The sequence below is a fragment of the Mizuhopecten yessoensis genome, unplaced genomic scaffold (assembly GCF_002113885.1).
Source record: "Mizuhopecten yessoensis strain PY_sf001 unplaced genomic scaffold, ASM211388v2 scaffold7763, whole genome shotgun sequence".
Taxonomy (NCBI): domain Eukaryota; kingdom Metazoa; phylum Mollusca; class Bivalvia; order Pectinida; family Pectinidae; genus Mizuhopecten; species Mizuhopecten yessoensis.
This window is the reverse complement of record NW_018407210.1, coordinates 133,629-153,521: the sequence shown is the minus strand read 5'-3', so window position 1 is coordinate 153,521 and position 19,893 is coordinate 133,629. Positions and strand designations below refer to the sequence as shown.

The 19,893-nt window shown below is 36.5% G+C and overlaps 1 protein-coding gene across 5 annotated transcripts in view; it reads left to right on the top strand.

The window, feature by feature from the left end:
• The window catches only part of LOC110454327 (poly [ADP-ribose] polymerase 4-like), a 75,241-nt gene that overhangs the window by 25,392 nt on the left and 29,956 nt on the right, over window positions 1–19,893 (top strand). For 4 of the 5 annotated variants that reach the window (XM_021503782.1, XM_021503781.1, XM_021503779.1 and 1 more), the window contains exons 20-30: window positions 879–1,065; window positions 1,527–1,600; window positions 3,143–3,330; window positions 3,545–3,644; window positions 4,227–4,394; window positions 5,895–5,975; window positions 6,447–6,527; window positions 8,173–8,274; window positions 9,369–9,491; window positions 14,342–14,407; window positions 15,063–15,241. In XM_021503782.1, the coding sequence (XP_021359457.1) occupies window positions 879–1,065; window positions 1,527–1,600; window positions 3,143–3,330; window positions 3,545–3,644; window positions 4,227–4,394; window positions 5,895–5,975; window positions 6,447–6,527; window positions 8,173–8,274; window positions 9,369–9,491; window positions 14,342–14,407; window positions 15,063–15,241 (1,349 nt within the window). The remainder of the gene's footprint in view (window positions 1–878; window positions 1,066–1,526; window positions 1,601–3,142; window positions 3,331–3,544; window positions 3,645–4,226; window positions 4,395–5,894; window positions 5,976–6,446; window positions 6,528–8,172; window positions 8,275–9,368; window positions 9,492–14,341; window positions 14,408–15,062; window positions 15,242–19,893) is intronic. The other variant, XM_021503783.1, reaches the window with a different exon arrangement.

Sequence of the window (19,893 nt, the reverse complement as noted above, 5' to 3'; positions counted from 1 at the left end):
TATTTTGCTACTAAGTTCTAATAGGCCGATCTCACTTAAAATTGGTCTAGGAATGATCAGCTCATGGTCCTGACAAAGTTAAGTTAACATTATACTATTTTTTACTCAAATTGGTACATATTTCAACAACAAAAATAAATACTGTAGACTCAGGTGACCGTTAAGGCCCATGGGCCTCTTGTTTATATTACTTACCTGTTTTATTAAACTGATAATTAGGTACCTGTTTCAAAATGTATGGGGGCATCATGATGCCAGCCGAGTTATTTTGATATAATTAATACTGCACACAGTTGTAAAATTATAATGCATCTTCTGAATTTCTTCAAACTATTCCTTGAGGAATCACATGCCATTTTTATTAGCATTATATTGTCCATATTCTTTGTGACATTATGAATGTGCTTGAAATATATGTGAAACAAATCACTTGTTGTGTTTTTGTTTGCACAAAAATCAAGGTAAGGGGAACAGTTTTCAGACTTAATTCATAATTCAAAAATTGTGTAAAGACAAACTCGTCCCCCAAACCCTAAAAAAGTGGGAGTGTGGGGGGGTTATCATGTTTTAGCCTGATTTTACTATAAGATTGTTTGTTATCATGTTTTAGCCTGACTTTACTATAAGAATATTTGTTATCATCTTTTAGCCTGATTTTATTATAAGATTGTTTGTTATAATGATTTAGCCTGACTTTACTATAAGAATATTTGTTATCATCTTTTAGCCTGATTTTACTATAAGATTGTTTGTTATCATGTTTTAGCCTGATTTTACTATAAGAATGTTTGTTTTCATCTTTTAGCCTGTTTTTACTATAAGAATATTTGTTATCATGTTTTAGCCTGACTTTACTATAAGATTGTTTGTTCCCCTAGGCATGTATGCTGACATTCTATCCCGAGTTTGAGGCCTGTGAGGACAGTCAGGCAGAGGTGATTCTCATGCTGGACTTGTCCAACTCTATGACTGATGAGGGGCTGAACGAGGCCAAGAAGGTCCTCCTCCTAATCCTGCATCACCTGCCCAACCCCTGGACGTTCAATGTTGTCATATTTGGAACAAGTAAGTAAATAAATTAAAATTCAATTTATTTATGTATTGGGATTGTGAGTAAACTTTGAGAAAATTGGATATTTGAAACATACATTGAAAGAAACTATCAGATGACCAAATTACTTTACAGTTGACTGTCGCCTACAGAAATCAGGTCTTGTGTTCCTCTATATACAGAGTTATGCCCCTTGTTCATTTAAAAGTTGATATTGATACTGATGGGGAGTATGGATTGCTCGCACTACCTTTCCTTGCCTGTATTTAGATACTATCCCTAAGGGGGACCAAAAGTGGTCTTTTCACACAGATAGTCTATTAATACATGTTTAGCTCAAAATGAAATCACAACAATGGGGAACATTAGAAGTGGTCTCTTTAACACAGGTAGTCTCTTAACACAGGTGGTCTCTTTATTGAGGTGATTGCATGAGAAGGCATGACTGTAATTCAGATGTTTTTGTCTTTGACAGCTTTCCGTGAACTTTTCCCTTCAAGCCAGCCTAAGAACAAATCTAATGTTGTGGCAGCTGAGGCGCTGATACAGGTCAGTCATGTTATATAGCCGTGCTATACAGGTCAGTCATGTGATATAGCCATGCTATACAGGTCAGTCATGTGATATACCCATGCTAGCTAGTTGCTGATACAGGTCAGTCATGTGATATAGCCATCCTATATACAGGTCAGTCATGTGATATAGCCATGCTGTATACAGGTCAGTCATGTGATATAGCCATGCTATATACAGGTCAGTCATGTGATATAGCCGTGCTATACAGATCAGTCATGTGATATAGCCGTGCTAGCTAGTTGCTGATACAGGTCAGTCATGTAATATACCCATGCTAGCTAATTGCTGATACAGGTCAGTCATTTAATATACCCGTGTTATACAGGTCAGTCATGTGATATAGCCGAGCTAGCTAGTTGCTGATACAGGTCAGTCATGTGATATACCCGTGCTAGCTAGTTGCTGATACAGATCAGTCATTTAATATACCCTTGCTAGCTAATTGCTGATACAGGTCAGTCATGTGATATAGCCATGCTATATACAGGTCAGTCATGTGATATACCCGTGCTATACAGGTCAGTCATGTGATATACCCGTGCTATACAGGTCATTCATGTTATAAACCCGTGCTATACAGGTCAGTCATGTGATATACCCATGCTAGCTAGTTGCTGATACAGGTCAGTCATGTGATATACCCGTGCTAGCTTGTTGCTGATACAGGTCAGTCATGTAATATACCCGTGCTAGCTAGTTGCTGATACAGGTCAGTCATGTGATATAGCCGTGCTATACAGGTCAGTCATGTGATATACCCGTGCTAGCTAGATGCTGATACAGGTCAGTCATATGATATACCCGTGCTATATAGGTCAGTCATGTGATATAGCCGTGCTAGCTAGTTGCTGATACAGGTCAGTCATGTGATATACCCGTGCTAGCTAATTGTGAAGAATTGCAGTTTTAATAATATTCTTTTAAAAAAACCATTCTGGGGAATGCTAATAAGTTAAGTTTGCAGAGCTGTAAGGGGATTTTGATTACAGTAATAAGTTCTTAGCTCTGGTGTAGGCCTTGTGTAAACAGTCTCAAATTTGAGGAAAATCTTGAGTTAATAAATAGCTGTAAGATTAAGAAAATTCAAGATCAACTTTATATTAAGTAAAATGAATACACAGCTGAAAGTGATCTCACAATGAATTCAGAAAATAGCAAGTGATTTGAAATAGATCGAGCCACACTTCATGATCCAGTTACCTTCGTTTCTCGATTATTTAAAAAAAATGCCTGAACTATGAAAAAGCTGGAATGCTACAAATTTATGACTTGATAACAGAAATCTGTCTTCAACTCAGAATTATAGGCTTAATGGCTATTGTAGTGGAAAAACCATATCAGTGTTGGCTGGAACATGCAGTCTATTTATAGACCTGCAGTCTATTTATAGACCTGCAGTCTGTTAATTGATGCTTCAGTAATTGACATGTGTCAATATCCAGCTGGCTGAACCATAGATTAGAAATATTCCTAGATACAATAGTACTGATAGTTGAATTTTAATTTTCATTACAGTCCGTAGATGCCAACATGGGAAATACAGATTTGTACCGACCTTTACACTCGTTTTACCTCCTTAAACCAGAGAGTGTTTCTCGAAATATTTTCCTTGTGTCTGATGGGCACATCAACCATCAAGACGTTACCATGGATACAGTGCACAAAAATTCCCAGCATACACGAGTGTTTACATTCGGAGTCAGGTACAAGTTTTAAAATGTTGCAGTATTAACAAGCCTATCTTTTGCACTAGTAGATTCCAGAATACATTTAAAGGAAAATTCAAATTGTGTTGATATTGTGGCACCTGTTATTAAGTCTACTTCTATTGAAAAGTTAATTATGTCAAAATATATGGAACATTGATTGTCTCCCTTTTCTCTAAAGACCACCACCATTCACATTCCTGTTTTCTAGCAATGTGATGAACCGTCACCTGCTTGGAGCATTGGCTCGTGTTGGGGCTGGAGCATTTGAAGGATTTGACAGTAAAGCCAAGTCCAAGTGGGAAGACAAGGTAAATATTATCAATCATCATGTGGGAACATTTAGAAAATGAATTATATTTTTGAAAAGCCTTTTTATGTCATCATTAATACTATGTCTTGACAGAATCTGTCGAGCAGCCATTCTTTAGGCCACTATCTCAAGAGGGCACAGGATCTGTCAAGAGAGTGAATACAAGGACGGATCATGCATCTTAAGAGCGTATCTGTAATGAGAGGTCACCAGTCTTGAGATTATATCCGTCTTGAATGCCTTGTCTAATGGAGACCATCTGTTTGGAGAAACTCTCTCAAGAGAGGCCACTAACTTTTAGTTCACCCATTTGTCTTGAAAGGCCTCGTATCTCATATTGCAACTCATATGAGGATGACTATGTGAATTTTGCCAAAGAATTGATATAAGTTATAGTTATAGAACTGGTAATATTAGTAGGTTTGCAATCAATTTCCTTATCATTGTTTTCTGTAAGCATTCTGTAAACAAGATGTGAGTGCATGGGGAGAGCATGTATAGTGGATTATTTCCTTCTTTCTCACATTATCTATCTTCCGAAATTATATCTAATCAATAGCTGTCTATGGATTGACTCTAGGTGAAGTCACAGATTGCTAAAGCAGGACAACCTGGATTGACATCAGTAGCTGTCTCCTGGCAACAGGGAGATGGTGCTCCACCTCCAAAACAAGCACCCAATCAGATCACAGCTCTCTTCAGTGGATCGAGGATGGTAGTGTATGGCTTTGTACAGAACTGTACCAGTGTAAGTGTTGTAAGAATTCTATTTAACAGAATAATTCTCTTTGGTTGATCTTGTTGATTGCATTACTTATGTGTACAGGATTTACCTTATCCTTATGGAGTTAACATTGTTAACATTTAAAGAGTTCACCTTAGTACGATGTAACTCTGTTTTTATCCCCTGCTTTCACCGAAACAGGGATATTAATTTGGGTTTGTCAGTCTGTCTGTCTGTCACTCTTCGTTTCCGTGCAATAACTACAACAAATGTTTACTGATTTTCTTCAAACTTGGTCACAGGGTTAAACGCCTTAAGGGCTCGGTCAAGTTTGATGACCACTTTCAGCGGACCACATTTGGCGGAGTTATGGCCCCTTGAATAATGAAAAATGTCATTATCTGCCGCGCTTCGTTTCCGTGCAATAACTACAAGAAATATTAACCCATTTTCTTCAAACTTGGTAAATGCCTTAAGGGCTAGGTCAAGTTCAACAACCATTTTCATCGGACTCCATTTGGCAGAGTCATTATCTGCAGTTTCCTCTTAATTACTCTAGCAAATATTAGATAAGGCTTTTTTTTCTTCAAATTTCAAGCTATACATTATGTCTCAACAGCACGATACTCACATGTTTAAACGTAACCTCAATAATGTTTACCTACGATATTTCCTGAAAGCGGGGGATATAAATTCCACGAATTTACTGGTTGGAGTTAACCGGTTAGTACCTGAGTACCATGTACTCTGTTTTTGGAGTTAACATGGCTTATTAACGTTTATGGAGGTAACTCTCTTACTGCTTACATAGTTAACTTTATTAACATTAATAATTACCGGAATACATTTATAATGATAACTGCTGGTAATTAATAATAACCTTAATTTAGGAATTCCAGTTACTGTATTTGTTTTACTTGTATGATGAACAAGTAGCGTCAGTTGCCTGACAATGAAATACAATCACCACGATGAACGGATGAGTGCTTTTCCCCGCCCCTGTAACTAGGTCACAGTAACTTTTATATTAAACTCCACTGAAAATAAAAGAAATTAATTTTATGCAAGTTCACCAAACTTGATTCATAGCATTATTAGTTCAAGGTGACCTATTTAAGACTTAATAATAAGACACTGTGTTATGTCTGTAAATTTCATTTCCAATCAGGAATGGAGGTGTAAAATCTCGTTTTAAATAATGTTTCAATGAAATCTGACATTGTAAGTAATAAATTATTGGTGTTAAGCATTGTACTCACTTTAATACTTTAACAGATTAAAAAAAAAAAAATCTGCTAATACAAATTATGCTTGTTAAAAATATTTCAAACTTGAACATCCAACTTAAATTGGACCTGTATAAGGGTGAAAGGCACAAAAACTGTTCAATGCAAATTTCTGTTCATGAATGAATAGTGTTCATCAGGGCATTTCTAAATTTAAAAAAAATGGAGGTTTCCATATATGTAGAGCTGACTTTGTCTATGGCAAATTCAATGTAAGAAAAACTTATTTTTCTTGCAGGCAACACTGTCTGCTGAAGTAGGTGATGAGGAAATAGCTGCATTAGTGACCAAGTCTGATCGCTATGTAACCAAAGGAAAGGTACATCTCACCAATTGAGAGGAATTAACTCTTTTTTTCATTACGATCAACATTTTATTTAATACATGTATATCTGTTACTTACAGATTGGAGGTGGTATCATAAAATAGCTTGTTGAAAAGTTCCCTATCAAGTAATAATGAGTTTTTAAACATTAAAACATGTTATATTTCCTTTTATCTTTTAAAAAAATATGGCAATGCAAGTTTCAGATATACATCATGATGATTTATCATTATAGTTTCTAATATCAAGAATCTGAGTTTTTTTGGTGTTAATGATGGTTTGTTCATCAGATACTGTAACAAACAAAATGTTTAACAAGTTTAAACATATAACACGGTGTAACAGTATGTAAACATATAACATGGTGTAACAGTATGTAAATCGATTTAAACCTAAAAGTCCTATAGCTACATGATATACGTTATTGTAGCCTAGGTATGAATAAACTTTTATAAATTGTTACAGATCCTGCATCGTCTGGCAGCCAAAGCAATCATCCGTGACTGGGAAGATGGACTTCTGTCATCTGATGGCCTCAACCAACAGGTAAGTTTTGTTTAGTGAGAGCCTCAATCAACAGATAAGTTTTGTTTAGTGAGAGCCTCAATCAACAGGTAAGTTGTGTTTAGTGAGAGCCTCAATCAACAGGTAAGTTGTGTTTAGTGAGAGCCTCAATCAACAGGTAACTATTGTACTGTTTGAATTTCAGTCAGTATATGAGTCTTGTTTTGTCAAAGCCTCAATCAACAAGTGGCTCTGGTTTAGTTTAGTTTAGTTTATTGGCCTTTAGCCTTTCGGCTAATCAGCATAAACATTACAATACATTTTACAAAATTGAGTGAGTGATACACAGCAATACAGACATATTATGGAGGATGGACAATATGTGTAATTATTCATTTGATCTCAGTTGTGAAGCAGAAATTAAAAATTTGGAAAGATTATTCAATTTCCTCTTACTTCTAACAGAAAGTAAATTAATTAATTTAAACATAGACGGTCTAATTCTGTAATATCTGTCAATATATTGTGTTCTTACTTCGTTGTAAAATGGACAAACAAGAATAAAATGCAATTCGTCCTCTATATCGCCTAAATTACACTTTAAACAAAGTCTTTCATTACGAGGTATTCTCTCATATCTGCCCCTTTCTATACGAAGGTCGTGTGAAGATAATCTAAATTTCGCAATGGTTAAAATACAAGATTCAGGAAAAGATTTACAAAGATAATACTGAAGACAATTAACCTCGGGCAGACATCTATATAAAAAACATTTCGTAGAGTTTTCAAAAAAATTGTTCATATTTTGTATAAAAACATCACGTAGACGTAGTTTAACGTCCAATATAAATTGATTCTTACATACAACTTTCTGATCATACCAAACATATCCAAAACCTAGAGACATTAACATTGATTTCACATTACTAAGCCAGTTGGCCTTTGTATTTACTTCAGACAACATATCATTATACAAGGCTTTCAAAATACAGTTATCTGTTTCAAGTAATTTCAACCAATACTTAATTATTCTCATTTTCCGTATTATACAAAGTGGTAATCTACCAAGTTCAGAGTACAACATATTGTTTGGAGTACACCTTCTAACATTAAGTAAGCGCTTACAAAAATCTATGTGCACTTTCTCTACGTCAGGGGCAGCATGGAATCCCCATACTTCACAGCCGTAGTTTAATACACTTGAAACATAAATATCAAATACGTATATTTTAGTTTCAATGTTAAAAAAATTGTTATTACAAATATTCGTTATGCGGTATACACGTTTTCGACCTTGCTGACTAATAATATTCTGAGTTTGGGTAAACTTTCCATTATAAAACAATGTTACAACCAGATAATTTAAGGACTCAACAATTTCAATGGTTTTTCCATTGTAATACCATCTGTTATTATTTGAAAGGTTACCGCCATTACGAAAGACAACGATTTTCGTTTTGGCCACATTGACCTTTATATTCCATGTGGTACTATAGTCATACAAGGTATCAAGCATAGTCTGAAGTCCTTCTATATAGGTCAAGCATTGGAATACCTTGAGCAGGTTTATGTTTCAGGGTAACAATAGGTCACCATTTATTTTCATGTTACATATGACCGCTTTTGTGTAACATTGTATCTGACACTTATTGTTATGTGATATTAAATCTTTTCAACTCGATTTCAGAAAATGAAGATGGACCTGAAGGACTATGTTATTAAGCTGAGCAAACAGTTCTGTATAGTGACTCAGCTGACCAGCTTCATAGCGGTGGAGAAACGAGAAAAGGTTGGAGGGAATAAATTGAACTACACGATTTCACTCTGATAAGCCTCTAACAGAGCAGGTGGTTATAAACTGTACAAAGAGTGGACAACTACTCTCCTCCAGTTAAGATAAGCTTTAGTAAATACCGTACCCAGAGCTCCACCTTTCACTTTGAGAGTGATATTATATTATTTTCTGATATATATAGTTATTGATAACACAAAGACTACCATTTATAGTACTTTTTTAGTTTTTATCTCCCGCTCAATGAGTTGGTGGGGGATTAAGAAATGGGTCCATCCGCCATCTGTGCGTGCGTCCATCCGTTCATGCACCTGGTTATTTATAGAAACAGCAAGGCATACTTCATCCAATAGTTATGCCTTTATGAATGCATATGATAATAATATTACCAATCTCGATGATTTATTGTAGAGTTTTAGCATTTGACAAACCTTCAATCTGATCAAAATCATCTGTTACATGGCTCCGTTAACTTCATACTCAGGCATAGTATGAAGTTAATGGAACCATGTAACAGATGATTTTAAATCAGATTGACAAACCATGCTCATAATCTTCATTTTATCAGCTCCATTTAAAACTTGTCATCAAATAATGCAACTAATTGAAAAGAACAATTTGGTATAGAAATACCTGAATATTCCTTGAGTTATACCATGTAATATAATATAAATCTTTAATTCATTCATGACTACATAATTACATAATCCTTAAAAAACAACCCAGTACAGAACCACAGTAGAGTACATGTCACTACATGTTATTTATTATTGTGCCTAATTGAGTGACATAATTATTTGTAGTTTTTAACTTGGCTTAATGTTGTTTTCATCCAGTTAATTAATTTGCATATGTCCAGAGACAAAATATTAAAACACATTTTGTTTGAGAGAGAGATGAATTTAGGGAGGGGGCTTAATTGCAGGCGCCCACCCTGTTCCCAGGACATTGGCCAAAGTGGGGAGGAGGCTTATTTGTGGTCAAATACGGTAGTTAAAACAGATTCTGTAGAAACCTCGTCAGATTATTTTTGAGTTCATACTGCTGGGTACGTAATATTTCAGAATGAAAAGATAATTGTTGTGTTTCAGGATGAAAAGCTGACTTCATCGCCTGATCTGGATGATCTGTTGGAAATAGAACATCAAGAAGTTTGCACGTTTCTTAGGCCAGACATCAACCTGCAGGACCTGTGGGACGTTCTTTCAGACTCTGTAAGATGTTTTTTTAACATACCCATCTATAGAGACTGTATCAGCTGGTTATATCATAGGCTTATATTCGATCCATGACTGCTTTATTAATTTATTTAAATTCAACAAACCAAGAGATCCAATAAGGAATTTATAACAGTGATTATAAGGTAGAATTTATAACAGTGATTATAAGGTAGTATTAATAACAGTGATTATATGGTAGAATGTATAACAGTGATTATGAGGTAGAATTTATAACAGTGATTATAAGGTAGAATTTATAACAGTGATTAAAAGGTAGAATTTATAACAGAGATTATAAGGTAGTATTAATAACAGTGATTATAAGGTAGAATTAGTTATAACAGTGATTATAAGGTAGAATGTATAACAGTGATTATATGGTAGAATGTATAACAGTGATTATATGGTAGAATGTAAAACAGTGATTATAAGGTAGAATTAGTTGTAACTGATTATAAGGTAAAATGTATAACAGTGATTATTAGGTAAAATGTATAACAGTGATTATAAGGTAGAATGTATAACAGTGATTATAAGGTAGAATGTATAACAGTTATTATAAGGTAGAATTTATAACAGTGATTATAAGGTAGAATGTATAACAGTGATTATATGGTAGAATGTATAACAGTGATTATAAGGTAGAATTAGTTGTAACAGTGATTATAAGGTAAAATGTATAACAGTGATTATAAGGTAAAATGTATAACAGTGATTATAAGGTAGAATGTATAACAGTTATTATAAGGTAGAATTTATAACAGTGATTATAAGGTAGAATTATAACAGTGATTATAAGGTAGAATTATAACATTGATTATCTTGTAGAATTATAACAGTGATTATAAGGTAGAATTATAACAGTGATTATAAGGTAGAATTATAACAGTGATTATAAGGTAGAATTTATAACAGTGATTATAAGGTAGAATTATAACAGTGATTATAAGGTAGAATTATAATGTGTAATGTATTCACCAGATGCTGTCTAGTGGTGTAAGTGTAATGTATTCACCAGATGCTGTCTAGTGGTGTAAGTGTAATGTATTCACCAGATGCTGTCTAGTGGTGTAAGTGTAATGTATTCACCAGATGCTGTCTAGTGGTGTAAGTGTAATGTATTCACCAGATGCTGTCTAGTGGTGTAAGTGTAATGTATTCACCAGATGCTGTCTAGTGGTGTAAGTGTAATGTATTCACCAGATGCTGTCTAGTGGTGTAAGTGTAATGTATTCACCAGATGCTGTCTAGTGGTGTAAGTGTAATGTATTCACCAGATGCTGTCTAGTGGTGTAAGTGTAATGTATTCACCAGATGCTGTCTAGTGGTGTAAGTGTAATGTATTCACCAGATGCTGTCTAGTGGTGTAAGTGTAATGTATTCACCAGATGCTGTCTAGTGGTGTAAGTGTAATGTATTCACCAGATGCTGTCTAGTGGTGTAAGTGTAATGTATTCACCAGATGCTGTCTAGTGGTGTAAGTGTAATGTATTCACCAGATGCTGTCTAGTGGTGTAAGTGTAATGTATTCACCAGATGCTGTCTAGTGGTGTAAGTGTAATGTATTCACCAGATGCTGTCTAGTGGTGTAAGTGTAATGTATTCACCAGATGCTGTCTAGTGGTGTAAGTGTAATGTATTCACCAGATGCTGTCTAGTGGTGTAAGTGTAATGTATTCACCAGATGCTGTCTAGTGGTGTAAGTGTAATGTATTCACCAGATGCTGTCTAGTGGTGTAAGTGTAATGTATTCACCAGATGCTGTCTAGTGGTGTAAGTGTAATGTATTCACCAGATGCTGTCTAGTGGTGTAAGTGTAATGTATTCACCAGATGCTGTCTAGTGGTGTAAGTGTAATGTATTCACCAGATGCTGTCTAGTGGTGTAAGTGTAATGTATTCACCAGATGCTGTCTAGTGGTGTAAGTGTAATGTATTCACCAGATGCTGTCTAGTGGTGTAAGTGTAATGTATTCACCAGATGCTGTCTAGTGGTGTAAGTGTAATGTATTCACCAGATGCTGTCTAGTGGTGTAAGTGTAATGTATTCACCAGATGCTGTCTAGTGGTGTAAGTGTAATGTATTCACCAGATGCTGTCTAGTGGTGTAAGTGTAATGTATTCACCAGATGCTGTCTAGTGGTGTAAGTGTAATGTATTCACCAGATGCTGTCTAGTGGTGTAAGTGTAATGTATTCACCAGATGCTGTCTAGTGGTGTAAGTGTAATGTATTCACCAGATGCTGTCTAGTGGTGTAAGTGTAATGTATTCACCAGATGCTGTCTAGTGGTGTAAGTGTAATGTATTCACCAGATGCTGTCTAGTGGTGTAAGTGTAATGTATTCACCAGATGCTGTCTAGTGGTGTAAGTGTAATGTATTCACCAGATGCTGTCTAGTGGTGTAAGTGTAATGTATTCACCAGATGCTGTCTAGTGGTGTAAGTGTAATGTATTCACCAGATGCTGTCTAGTGGTGTAAGTGTAATGTATTCACCAGATGCTGTCTAGTGGTGTAAGTGTAATGTATTCACCAGATGCTGTCTAGTGGTGTAAGTGTAATGTATTCACCAGATGCTGTCTAGTGGTGTAAGTGTAATGTATTCATCAGATCCTGTCTAGTAATGTAAACCCATACTATCAAAACTTCCTACTGACATAGTAGATCTCACACTGTCTATATACATTTCAACTACCAAGATTTGGCCATATACATGTAAAATAGATACATTTAAACTATATCCTCAAGTAGATATACACATTTCTTGTTTATTTCATGCTCTACTGAGTTTTTATTGTAATTAGATATAATAGGTTTGTGAAGCTACCTATAATATTACGTGTTGCAATTTTGAGGACAAATCTATGATTTCTTTTTGTTTCAGAACATTATATATAGATTTTTTTTTCAATTTCCATTTATTTAAAATGGTATTGTTGAAAGATGTCCAAACGTTTTGGTAATCTGTTATAAGTTTTGAAAATATGCAATTTAAATTATTTTTCTTGTGCTGATTCTAGAGAACACTTGAAAGGTTGGAGGTACCCCCTCTGCCCAGTCATATTTAGGCATAAAAAAGATTACCTAAAGTTTTCACAAGAAACCGAACTGCAGGTTCAGGGAAAGAATAGGCCTGGGTGGTCGGGTGGCGCAGTGGATAGTGCACTTGTCTTTCACCAAGGCAGCCGGGGTTTGATTCCCTGATCAGACGTGAAAAGGTATGGGGTCACCTACCCGACCACGTGGGTTTTCTTGGGGTACTCTGGTTTCCTCCCACATTAAGACCTCCGGGCTTACAAGAGTGATGAATATAAGTTGAAATAACTTGTGTCATAATTGTTGTAAAATAAATAAAGTTTAAAAAAATAAATAAAGTTTAAAAAAATAAATAAAACAATAGGCCTGCTGTATCCCACTCCACAAGAGGTGACTCATGTGGAACCCGAAGCTTGGGACATTTTTTTTCTGTGTTCTCTTCTAAGGGGACATTGGAAAAACAAAAATTGATGTACTGTCTCCATTGCAACTCTTGAGACATCGACATTTTCATTTCTCTCCAACCAACCGCCTTTTTGTGTCGCCTGCAAAGCGTCGGTTGCGTTGTCCGAAACAAGGTTTCCGTGCGATAACTTCAGTTCCCTTGGGTTGGTCCACCTATTGCATAACAGTATAGCTCAGACAAGTTCGCATTTCAGAAGTTTACATGCATTTTTGGTGGAGTTATGCCCCTTCTATTGCCAAATAAGGGCATTGTGTAGTAAATGCAAGAATTCGTTTATATTTTAATCAACTCCTTTTAAATTTTGTATGGTAATGCTAGGAGCAATAATGATCAACATATGTTACAGGTTTTTCTGTTGAGTTTCAACTTTCCACGTTTTGGCATATCACACTTGACATATAGGAACGCTGTTCATCGTTTTTGCCATAAATTTTTGCTTATTTACGCTATAACTCAAGCCAAAACACTTTTCTCACTAAAAGCGCTGAGCAGGCAACACATCCGCTCCTGTGGAATTCTTGTAAATGTCGGTGTCTCTCCAGCCTTTCATTTTGGTATGTCTCCCTAGACGTCTATCTTGGCATGGCCTCAACGGTTTGTAGACATTAAACCCTGAACAAAACAAAAACAATTAGAAGAGTTCATCAATTGCGTCTAACAAATACAATCATATTGTAACGTTTTTCCCGGTTCTTGTTGTATAGACATAAACAACAACATATGACCAGCAACGACAAAAACAGTTCGATCAGGTTCATTTTGGCGAATGAAGTATTTACATGTGATGAGATAGAAGTAGCTATTTACATATAGTAACACAGGCTTCCGAACCTCTGGAACGTGCGGCCACCGCTACCCTCGCCGATAACGGAATTACCGGGAACCACTTGGTCAGCAAATACGCTGGCGCCACTTTCCTGGCGCTACTGGCGTTTCCCAGCGTACTCAGTGCCGCGCTAATACCCCTGCAGTACAGCTCATCCCAGGTCCCCTGTTACGCCAGCAATTCACTATCAGCAAGGTGTAGAGAGGTCGTTATTCCAAAACTATAATATTAATTACCTTGTCGTCTTCCAAGGAGAGAGAAAAAGATCGACCCAGGGCCAGTGACCGCTGGTCTTATGTAAGATGATATAACCTAAATAATCTAGTCGTACAATTATCGATGGAAAATATAAGTGAAGGGTATTCTATCAAGGTTGACTACACACGATAAAAACTACCTCTGTTACCTGTAGACTATATATAGCAATATTGAACACCTTACAGTTACACATATAGAAAGTATAAGAGTATATGATTATTACAATATCATAAATCATTTTTTTTTCTGCTTTGCTAAGGAGGAGGAAGAGGAGGAAGAGGAGGAAGAAAGCATAACTTTAGATGAATTACATGCTAAAACTTACGTAAGTTCACATAACATATCACATCAACACCATATAAATATGTTTTGTTAATCTGATAGGGATGTTTTTAGTTGGTTTGACACTAGTATAATATTATAAGTCTGTTGATTTGACATTGGACAAATGGAAAGATCCTAAGGTGCTATATAAAAACTGTGAATTTCGTTACCTCAAAGTCACCATTTCTCCCCTAAAGGTGGGGGGTTTACCATATACTTTGAAATAACAATTTAAAGTATAGGTATTTGTTTATTAGGTGATGTTTTGTTTATAAGGTAGAAAACAATTAAAACTTTAATAAAATAATTATCATGAGATGACAGTTTTGTGGTATAAGTAAGGCCATGACCTGGGAGCTCGGGGCAAAATGAGATTGTCAGTGAATCAACAGTTGCCATATTTACATGTCCTACTGTATCTTGCCCTATATAACGATTATTTCAATAACATAATTGCTAAAACAAACTCGGGTCTTCTTAAGGTCCCTGGGACTCTTGTCATATATCAAACTCAGGTCTTCTTAAGGTCCCTGGGACTCTTGTCATATATCAAAAGTCATCAAACTTTAAGCGAAATTTATTGAGAAAGTGAGACGATGTAGATAACAGGTGGAAAATTTCAATTTTGATATTAAATGGGATCTGTGATGTTTTAGTACCAGGGGGGTGATGAATATGAGCCTGACGATTGTGCAATGGAATGGGCAACTGAACAGAGTATGATGTATGATGATGCTGTTCTGGTTAAAGAAAAGATGGATGTTTATCTGTGTGAAGATGGTATATATGAAGATGTAGAAGAAAGAGAAGAAAAAAACCAAAAGACTTCATACTCGTGAGTGTTTAAAGAATTTGTAAAAAAAAAAGTATTGTTGTAACATATCTAGTTAGTTGTTCATTGATTAATAAAACCTGGTAAGAACTTCATTGTGTTCACTATGGTTAGTGGATCCTTATTATTATCTACCAGCTGGTTAGTGGATCCTTGTTGTTATCTACCAGCTGGTTAGTGATTCCTTGTTGTTATCTACCAGCTGGTTAGTGATTCCTTGTTGTTATCTACCAGCTGGTTAGTGGATCCTTATTATTATCTACCAGCTGGTAAGTGATTCCTTGTTGTTATCTACCAGCTGGTTAGTGATTCCTAGTTGTTATCTACCAGCTGGTTAGTGGATCCTTATTATTATCTACCAGCTGGATAGTGGATCCTTGTTGTTATCTACCAGCTGGTGAGTGGATCCTTGTTGTTATCTACCAGCTGGTAAGTGGTTCCTTGTTATTATCTACCAGCTGGTTAGTGATTCCTTGTTATTATCTACCAGCTGGTTAGTGATTCCTTGTTGTTAGCTACCAGCTGGTTAGTGATTCCTTGTTGTTAGCTACCAGCTGGTTAGTGATTCCTTGTTGTTATCTACCAGCTGCTTAGTGGATCCTTATTATTATCTACCAGCTGGATAGTGGATCCTTGTTGTTATCTACCAGCTGGGAAGTGATTCCTTGTTGTTATCTACCAGCTGGTAAGTGGTTCCTTGTTGTTATCTACCAGCTGGTTAATGATTCCTTGTTGTTAACTACCAGCTGGTTAGTGGATCCTTATTATTATATACCAGCTGGTAAGTGATTCCTTGTTGTTATTTACCAGCTGGTAAGTGATTCCTTGTTGTTATTTACCAGCTGGTAAGTGATTCCTTGTTGTTATTTACCAGCTGGTAAGTGATTCCTTGTTGTTATTTACCAGCTGGTAAGTGATTCCTTGTTGTTATCTACCAGCTGGTTAGGGATTCCTTGTTGTTATCTACCAGCTGGTTAGGGATTCCTTGTTGTTATCTACCAGCTGGTTAGTGTTTCCTTGTTATTATCTACCAGCTGGTAAGTGATTCCTTGTTATTATCTACCAGCTGGTTAGTGGATCCTTGTTGTTATCTACCAGCTGGGAAGTGATTCCTTGTTGTTATCTACCAGCTGGCTAGTGGATCCTTGTTGTTATCTACCAGCTGGTGAGTGGATCCTTGTTGTTATCTACCAGCTGGTTAGTGATTCCTTGTCGTTATCTACCAGCTGGTTAGTGATTCCTTGTCGTTATCTACCAGCTGGTTAGTGATTCCTTGTTGTTATCTCCCAGCTGGTTAGTGGATCCTTGTTGTTATCTACCAGCTGGTTAGTGATTCCTTGTCGTTATCTACCAGCTGGTTAGTGATTCCTTGTCGTTATCTACCAGCTGGTTAGTGATTCCTTGTCGTTATCTACCAGCTGGTTAGTGATTCCTTGTTGTTATCTCCCAGCTGGTTAGTGGATCCTTGTTGTTATCTACCAGCTGTTTAGTGGATCCTTGTTGTTATCTACCAGCTGGTAAGTGGTTCCTTGTTATTATCTACCAGCTGGTTAGTGATTCCTTGTTGTTAGCTACCAGCTGGTTAGTGATTCCTTGTTGTTATCTACCAGCTGCTTAGTGGATCCTTATTATTATCTACCAGCTGGTAAGTGATGCCTTGTTGTTATCTACCAGCTGGTTAGTGGATCCTTATTATTATATACCAGCTGGTAAGTGATTCCTTGTTGTTATCTACCAGCTGGCTAGTGGATCCTTGTTGTTATCTACCAGCTGGGAAGTGATTCCTTGTTGTTATCTACCAGCTGGCTAGTGGATCCTTGTTGTTATCTACCAGCTGGGAAGTGATTCCTTGTTGTTATCTACCAGCTGGCTAGTGGATCCTTGTTGTTATCTACCAGCTGGGTAGTGGATCCTTATTATTATCTACCAGCTGGATAGTGGATCCTTGTTGTTATCTACCAGCTGGGAAGTGATTCCTTGTTGTTATCTACCAGCTGGCTAGTGGATCCTTGTTGTTATCTACCAGCTGGTGAGTGGATCCTTGTTGTTATCTACCAGCTGGTAAGTGGTTCCTTGTTGTTATCTACCAGCTGGTAAGTGGTTCCTTGTTGTTATCTACCAGCTGGTAAGTGATTCCTTGTTTTTATCTACCAGCTGGTTAGTGGATCCTTGTTGTTATCTCCCAGCTGGTTAGTGATTCCTTGTTGTTATCTACCAGCTGCTTAGTGGATCCTTATTATTATCTACCAGCTGGTTAGTGGATCCTTGTTGTTACCTACCAGCTGGTTAGTGGATCCTTGTTGTTACCTACCAGCTGGTTAGTGGATCCTTGTTGTTATCCACCAGCTGGTTAGTGGTTCCTTGTTGTTATCTACCAGCTGGTTAATGATTCCTTGTTGTTATCTACCAGCTGGTTAGTGGTTCCTTGTTGTTATCTACCAGCTGGTTAGTGGTTCCTTGTTGTTATCTACCAGCTGGTTAATGATTCCTTGTTGTTATCTACCAGCTGGTTAGTAGATCCTTGTTGTTATCTACCAGCTGGTTAATGATTCCTTGTTAGCTCACCTGCCCGAAGGGCAAGTGAGCTTATGTCATGGTGCGGTGTCTGTCGTTCGTCAACTTTTCCTTTTTACAACTTCTTCTGAAGAATGAACAGGCCTAGAGTCATGATATTTGGGTGATAGCTTCGTTGGTTGGAGCCTGACAAAGTTTGAGAATGAAAATGACCTTGACCTACTTTCAAGGTCACAGGGGTCAAATATGTCAAAAACTTCAAATGACTTCTTCTGAAGAACTAAATAGTATAGAATCTTCATATTTGGCTGCTGGCTTCCTGGGATGGAGCCGGAGAAAGTTTGAGAATGAAAATGACCTTGACGTACTTTCAAGGTCACAGCTGTCAATTATGTCAAACACTTTAAACGACTTCTTCTGAAGAACGAAAAGGTATAGAACCTTCATATTTGGCTGTTGGCTTCATGAGATAGAGCCGGCCAAAGTTTGAGAATGAAAATTACCTTGACCTACTTTCAAGGTCAGAGGGGTCAAATGCATCAAACTCTTCAAACGACTTCTTCTGAAGAACTAAAAGAGATAGAATCTTCATATTTGGCTGATGGCTTCCTGTGATGAAGCCCAACAAAGTTTGAAAATGAAAATGACCTTGATGTACTTTCAAGGTCACAGCGGTCAAATATGTCAAACTCTTCAAACGACTTCTTCTGATGAACTAAAAGGTATAGAATCTTCATATTTGGCTGGTGGCTTCCTAGGATGGAGCCCAACAAAGTTTAAAAATGAAAATGACCTTGACCTACTTTCAAGGTCACAGGAGTCAGATATGTCGAACGCTAAGAACAACTTCTTCTGAAAAACTGAAAGTTATAGAACCTAAATATTTGGCTTGTAGCTTTCTGGGAAAGAGCCCAACAAAGTTTGCGAATGAAAATGACCTCAACCTACTTTAGAGGTCACAGAGGTCAACAACATTTTAAAGGATTTGTTCTCAAGAACTAAAAGGAATGGATTCATAAGATTTGGCTGGTAGCATTTTGGAGTAGAGCTAACCAATTTGAGAAGGAAAATGACATTGACTTTCCTACAAGGTCACAGGGAAAAATATGTCAAGCAACTTCTTAAGAAGAATCAAAAAGCATAGAATCTTATAATAATATTTTGCTGGGAGTTTCAACAGATGGAGCCAAAAAAGTTTGCGAGGGAAATATTTTTAGTGCAATATAATATTTAATGAGAATAATTTGCTATGACTGCTTAAATATTCAGGTGAGCGATACAGGCCCTCTTCCTGTTTTATTTAGTTCACCTGCCCCAAATAGCAAGAACATCCTTGGGAGAGGCTTCTTCAATTTTGTATTAACGGAGGGTGTGGTTCCCCTGGTGGCAGAGGGGCAGGGACCTATAAGGGATAACATAGGGGAAACAAAAAAATCCTTCTTCTGTATGAGTTGATAAATTTAAACCATGCAAGTTTGGTGTAGGGCCTTCTTGGACAAAAAGGAGTCAGTTTTATACGCACGTCGTCCGATGGGTCGTATTATGGTATGGGCTGCGTTGTCTGATGTCCATCAAACTTTTCCTTGTCATCACTTTTCTGCCTTCAGTCATGAACATAGTTTGATGAAATTTAGTACACATATTGCATACCAATATAACATCTTAGGAGTTTGCATTTCAGAAGTTTACATGCATTTTGGTGGAGTTGTGCCACTTTTCATTGCCAAATAAGGGCATTGTGTAGTAAATGCAAGAACTTTTTAATTTTTTAATAAATTCCTTTCAAATTTTGTATGGTAATGCTAGAAAAGCAATAATGTTCAACAGATATTACAGGTTTTTCTGTCGAGTTTCAATTTTTCGCGTTTTGGCATATCACACTTAACATAGTATCGCTGTTCATCGTTTTTGCCGTTAACTTTTGCTTGTTTAGGCGAGAACTCAAATAATGTTTTAATAAGTTCCTTTCAAATTTTGTACGGTAATGCTTGAAGCAATAACGTTCAACATATATTACGTTGTACTTAGTTCTTGCTGTTAACTTTTCCTTGTTTACAAGATAACTCAAACAATTGTTCTCTGATTTTTATTAAACTACCTTGTTGTTTCATTACCTGAAAGCTTGGAATGAGTCCTTAAAT